At 40.7% G+C, this 6,204-nt stretch overlaps 1 protein-coding gene across 1 annotated transcript in view; it reads right to left on the bottom strand.

Annotated features, from left to right (window-relative positions):
- Positions 1-2,786: 2,786 nt before the first annotated feature.
- PLSCR2 (phospholipid scramblase 2) overlaps positions 2,787-6,204 on the bottom strand; it is a gene marked incomplete at its 5' end in the record, with an annotated part of 13,702 nt that continues 10,284 nt past the window's right edge. The window contains 2 exons of the mRNA XM_080695703.1: positions 2,787-3,010; positions 5,571-5,732. Coding sequence (XP_080551829.1) covers positions 2,981-3,010; positions 5,571-5,732 — 192 coding nt within the window. The 3' untranslated portion in view covers positions 2,787-2,980. The remainder of the gene's footprint in view (positions 3,011-5,570; positions 5,733-6,204) is intronic.

Genomic DNA, 6,204 nt, shown 5'->3' with positions numbered 1-6,204 from the left:
CACACACATCAACAAAACCACTGATCATAATCAGTACACCTTTTACATTTTGTGCTGTGATTCTACTGTAGGAAATGACTCAAGGCTCTGTGTTAGACCTCCGAATAACTCGATGTTATGATGTAGATAACTATGATTGATTAAAAAACCTGAGGTGAAGGGAGGGACACACAGCTGGAAAAATAGAGTCTGGGGCAGAAAGTCTCCTAGGAAAATCAGGTAGCCAAGTTATGGTGGGCAGGGGCAGAGAAGGAAGCTTTGTGTGATGTTATCTTTGTTTTGTTTTTGCAACATTAGGGGTACTTGATCATTGCCCTGAAGCATTTTAGGCCATATTTTCTTCAAGTGACAGAAGGATTTCTCTCCCGAGTTCCTGCTAATTACTCTAAAATTGCAATAGCTCTTTCTGGAGCTCAGACTCAGTTAAAATCTTAATAACTGGGATGTGCAGAACAACTAATTGGATGCTAGAAACCAGATGGTGGTTTTCTGGGCAATTTACTTGCCGGCGCCTGGCGTGCTTTTTTAAAATTCCTCTCCCCCAGCCTTGTCTCTTCTGTTTCTTCTCCTACTCTTAGCATCTTCCCAAGGATGCTAAAGATAGGCACGGGCACACGCACTCTTTTTCCTTTACTTCTCCCTTCTCACCTTTTATCCACTGAACACCTGGATGGAACTTCCTTCTCTCAGGATGAAAAGCACAGCCCCATCTATAGTCATCGTGATTCTTCCTTTGCACCCCGGCCCCTTAGTCTGGGGTACCCTGCTCTGCACTGGTAATAGCATTTGCAAAAGATGGAAGGACCTGGAGAACATTATGTTAAGTGAGATCAGTCAAGCACAGAAAGAGAAGGGACATATGTTTTCTCTAATATGCCCAAGCTAGGGAGTAGTGGTAATACCAGAGGGACTCCAGATGATGGAGGGGAAATCTCAGCAAAGCTTGAGTGGAAGGATAGGAGAGGGAGAAAGCTGATGTTGTTCAATGGAGGAGCTACATATGAACACGTGTAAGAGTATAAATATAACACGGTTAACCTGGATACTCTTTTTTGGGAGGGGGGAGGGAAATGGGGAAGAGGGCACGAAGCACAATCTAAATGTACACCATTTTCATATGTTCCACTTAGAAATAAAATATGGGGAAAAAAATCCTATTGTAAATTTAAAAAAATCCTCCAGGAAGCCACAAATAGACACCATCGTCTCAAATCTCATTATTTCCTATGAAGACTTTTGCTGCAATCCCTGTTGGCTTTCTATAGCCAATGGCTAGTTTTAGATATTTGGAGTGTTTTCTCATCAAATTGCACAGGCTCTCACGATGATAGTGTGTGGGTTTCTGCCGAACAAGGTTGGAGGAAGGAAGGAATTGCATAACCAGTTGTGGCTTTATTCTGCTCAGAGAATCAGAATCCCATGTAGAGACCTTTCTGCTTTTTTGGGGGCTGGATGGGGCACCTGACACCTAGCTTGTAATACCTCTCCTTCTCTGCCTGTCATAACCAATAGCCCTGGGACCCAGCCGTGCAACTCTCTCAAGTCCCCTGGTAAGCTGCCTGTCCCTGTGCAGGCTGGAGGAGTGTCCTGGTGACAGCTCATCCCAGAGCGTGGCTTCTGGTGAGTCGGGAGCTTGAATGCATGGCATGGGGGACACTGCTTCTCCTGTAGGTCCCCTGCCTGGCCTGTTCTCATCACTGCCTGGAGGAACTGCTGGGGCCATTGGTGAGCTGCTGGCACTCACCCTTATGAGGAGTCGCTATTGGTGGTGTTTCCTGCATGTCAAAGGACTCTCCCCCAGGACTTTTATTTCCTGAGCCCATTTTTTCCTTTGCATGAAGCCAATTGTAGGCTGTGCACCTCCTTTCTCAATGCAATCTGCCTTACAGAACTAATTACACAATTCCTTTAATTTTCAACAGGTTGTAGTCCTAGCTTGTGGCGCTGGTAGCTATTTTACTATAAGGCACCTTAGAACTTTGCTCTTGCAAAAGGAAACTTTTTTTTTTTTTTAATAAAAGGGGGAGTAAAATGTGCCATTTTAGCTGAATCAGCTCAGAGCAGCACTTGAACTGACTTGTTTAAGAAGGAAAATCAAATATGCAGAACTACAACAAGACTTTATTTCAGGTATTTGGTTAATGTTACAATCTGGCCATTGTCGAAGTTTACAGCCTGTGAACTCAATTTGTCCCACTGAGTTAACTCCTGATTAACCTCCTAATTGCCATATTTTATGATTGTTAGAGGGCAAGAGCTAACTAAGCCAAATATGTGCAAAGAGTAACTTTAATCATTATACCAAGAGTAGAGTTTTAGAGTGTGCAAAACATTAAAACTAATCTTTCTCTGGAAGAGAATCATGTCCTAATGTTCATTGGAAAACACTTAACCTTAGTAGTTTATTTTATTGTCCCTATAAAAATTATACTTGGGTTAGTAGGAGCATTTACATAGAGTGTGATTTCTCAAGATAACCCAAATAATATCTATATTGAATAATATTTGGATATAATGGCAAAAAAAAAACTTTTTAAAAAGTTCTTGGAGATATAACATTTGCAAAGTAATAGTAGGTGTTCGTATGAAATAAATTATAACTGGATTTAAAAGAATGACATAATTTTAGGTTAAATGACTTTATTAACTTGTTACAAAATGGAAAATAAGTCAAAGATTATATAGTTCAAAGTAGTTTTTCATATAAAGCTTCATTTCTAAATGCAAAATTTCCGGTGTCCTTTTTTAAGGGCACACTGAATATTTTAAAAATACGCAAAGCAGTGATACAGAAAAACAAAGTATGAAAATCAAAATTATATAACAGAAGCTGCTGGCCTCACAGTTTAATTTTTGTAGACACGAATGATTTTGAGAAAGAAAAAACTGAGCTTTCCTTTTAGATAGCTTCAATCGGTGTGCAGTTTTCAGAAATCTTGAGGGCACCTTCGCAAGTTTATCATCACACTTCTGATTCTTACTACTCGTCTCTTTCAAAAAACATGAAATCCTATATGTAAAAAAAAAAAAAATACGGAAATGAATTTTAAGCAACCAAACAGAGATCAATTATCAGATTCACAGAGCTAAAGGAACTGATACACGCCTGTTTCACAGCCCCTGATTTTTCTTAGTTCACACGTTAAGTTTAAATGTACTTTTCAGGCAAAAAAGAACACTAATTGAAAATATAATTTTTATATGCCACTCTGGTTATATTTAGGCATTTTTAGAGATTAAGTGTACCCCAAATTAGGAATAATAACATAAAACTTTCCAGTAATTGCTCATCCAGTTTCAGTAATTATTAATATGACCAATCTTATTTCAGCTATTATTTAATCCCCTAGATATCTCTGCCCTCAGCCCTACAAAAAAAAAAAAAATCCCTATTAAGCCAGGCGTGGTGGTGCACGCCTGTAATCCCAGAACCTGGGAGTTGAGACAGGAGGATCGCGCAGCAGGTTCAAAGCCAGCCTCAGCTACTTAGTGAGGCTCTCAGCAACTTAGTGAGACCCTGTTTCCAAATAAATATAAATATAAATTAGGTCTGGCAGTGTAGCCCAGAGGTAGAAAGCCCCTGGGTTCCATCCCTACCCAGTACCACACACACACACACAAAAATCCCTATTAATACCTAATATTAAAACATTAATAATTTATTATTAATTATAACATTTATAACTGGAACACTTCAGTTTTCATCTTTAAAATATATAGACTTCTTTTGGTTTTATGTAATATTTTCATTATATCGAAAAATCCTTAAGCATTTCTTCATATCATCAAATAACCAGACGATGTTCAAATTTCAATTTTTTCATAAATGTATTTTACACTAGTTCATTCAAATTGGTATCCAAACACTATCCACAAACTCTATTAGATAGTATTAAATCTCTCACTACCTTATCATCTGATTTTTGCCAATTATTTGTTGAGGGAAACTGGGTACTTTTTGTTCTATACTTTATTACATCCCCAAATCATGTCTATATTATGTTCTTCTCGTGTTTCAAACATTATTTTTAATGTAATCACCTGGGAGGTCAAAAGAGACTGCAATCCTGTCCCACCCACAGAAATCTTGATTCAACAGATTTGGGTACAGTGTAGACATGTGCTGTTTGGAAGATGCCCAGGTATTTGCGTAGTGCAGGGAATGTTGAGGACCACTGCTCTGTCCCACAGTTCTTGACCTTCTGTGTACATTGGAATCCCTTGAGGTACTATAGAAATTTCTGACTCTGAGCTTTCTGACTCACTTGAGCTGGAGTACGGCCTTGTGCTTTGGGTTTTAAGTTTTTTTTTGTTTGTTTTTGGTATGCTTGGCACTGGGGATTGAGCCTAGAAGCATTCTACCTCTGAGCTACACCCCTAGCTATATTGTATTTTTATTCTGAAACAAGGCCTTGCTAGGTTAATGAGAGTTTCACTATTTGCTAAGGCTTTCCTTGAACCTGTAATCCTCCTGTCTCAGCCTCCTAAGTACTGGGATTAAAAGTATGTGCTACCACACCTGGCTGTGCTTTGTTTTTTTTTTTTTGGTGGTACTGGGGTTCCTGGAAACCCTTCTACCTCTGGGCTACACTCCCAGACCTACTTTTTATATTTATTTTTATTTGGAAACAGGATCTCTTATCCAGCAAGGCTGGCTTCGAACCAGTGCGATCCTCCTGTCTCTGCCTCCCAAGCGCAGGGATTACAAGCGTGCGCCACCACGCCTGGCTGTGCTTTGGTTTTTGAAAGCTTAGAATCACTGTTCTAGCCATGTGTCGTGGCACATGCTTACAATTCCAGTACTTGGGGAGGCTGAGAGAGAAGGATTGATGGCTTGAGACCAGCCTTAGCAATTCAGCAAGGTCCACAGCAATCTAGTGAGATGGTTTCAAAACCAAAAATAAAGAGCTAGGACCAAAGAGAAGCTCTTGCATCGCTGAGAAATCCTCAGGAACTTAGGCCCTTCACGACTTAGTGAGACCATGTCTCCAAATAAAAATAAAATGGGTCTGAGGATATAGCTTAGAGGTAGAGTGACCCTGAATTCAATCCACTGGACTGTCGGGGCCCACTCAGCTGGACCAAGATGGCGTCTTGGCTTGTTGCCAGCGTTGACTCAAGATGGCGTCTTGGATTGCTGCCAAGTCATAAGACTCACAAGATTGATGTCTCCTTGAGCATGCGCAGTGTGTCATATCAGGCGCCCTATGGATGATCAGTGACGCAGCACCTCGTGCTACCACAGCCCGCCTATGAGAGGGTTAGAAATGCACATGCCCTAGCTGTGGGAAGCTTGGGGTTGGTGGAGTGATGAGGGAGGGGTTATGAGACTGATATATATTTGCCTGCTGTGCGCATTGAGAGAGGGAGCATTAAAGAGGAAGCATCATCAGCAGACTCGGCGTTTGTGTGTTCTTTCCCAGGGCTCTGCAGGACGGAGCCTTAGGGACGGGACACTGGACCACAAAATAAAACCAAAAAGGTCATTTCGGAATACACAACTGACTGAACCATTTCAGAATGATACAAGTGAAAGTTCCTGAAACCAAGATGAGTCAGAAGAGACTTACGATGAGGAAGCAGGCTCCCAGCATCACGGCTTTCATTTTTACATCAAGGTCTAAAGGGAACTGGATCCCAAAGTTATCAGCATCTGTGAAGAGCTCTTTCATAAGTCCGGACCAGTGCTTGGAAATCTTGCCAACAACAGATTCTTCATCGAGAGATTTAATCTACATAGAAACAAACAATTGACATCAAAATTCATTAAAAAAAAAAAAAAAGCCAAACCGGTTGTGGTGGCGCAAGCTTATAATCCCAGCATTCAGGAGGCTGAGACAGGAGACTCGTGGTTTGCAGACAGCCTCAGCTATTTATTGAGGCCCTTTGCAATTCAGTGAGACCCTGTTTCAAAATAAAGAATAATTAAAAAAAAAAATAGGGCTGGAGGTATCGCTCGGAGGTAGAGTGTCCCTGGGCTTCATCCCCAGTAGTGGAAAAAAAAAAAAAAAAAAAAAAACTATACCAGCTGGGTGTGGTGGCATATACTTGTAATCCCACTACTTGGGAGGTTGAGATAGGAGAATTGCAAATTCACAGCTAGCCTCAGCTACTTAGTGAAGTCCTCTTCAACTTAGTGAGAACTTGTTTCAGAATAAAAAAAAAAAATAGGGTAGGACTCAGAGATAGAATGCACCTAAGTTT

The sequence above is a fragment of the Muscardinus avellanarius genome, assembly GCF_963383645.1.
Source record: "Muscardinus avellanarius genome assembly, chromosome: 5".
Lineage (NCBI taxonomy): Eukaryota > Metazoa > Chordata > Mammalia > Rodentia > Gliridae > Muscardinus > Muscardinus avellanarius.
This window is presented reverse-complemented; position numbering and strand designations above follow the sequence as displayed.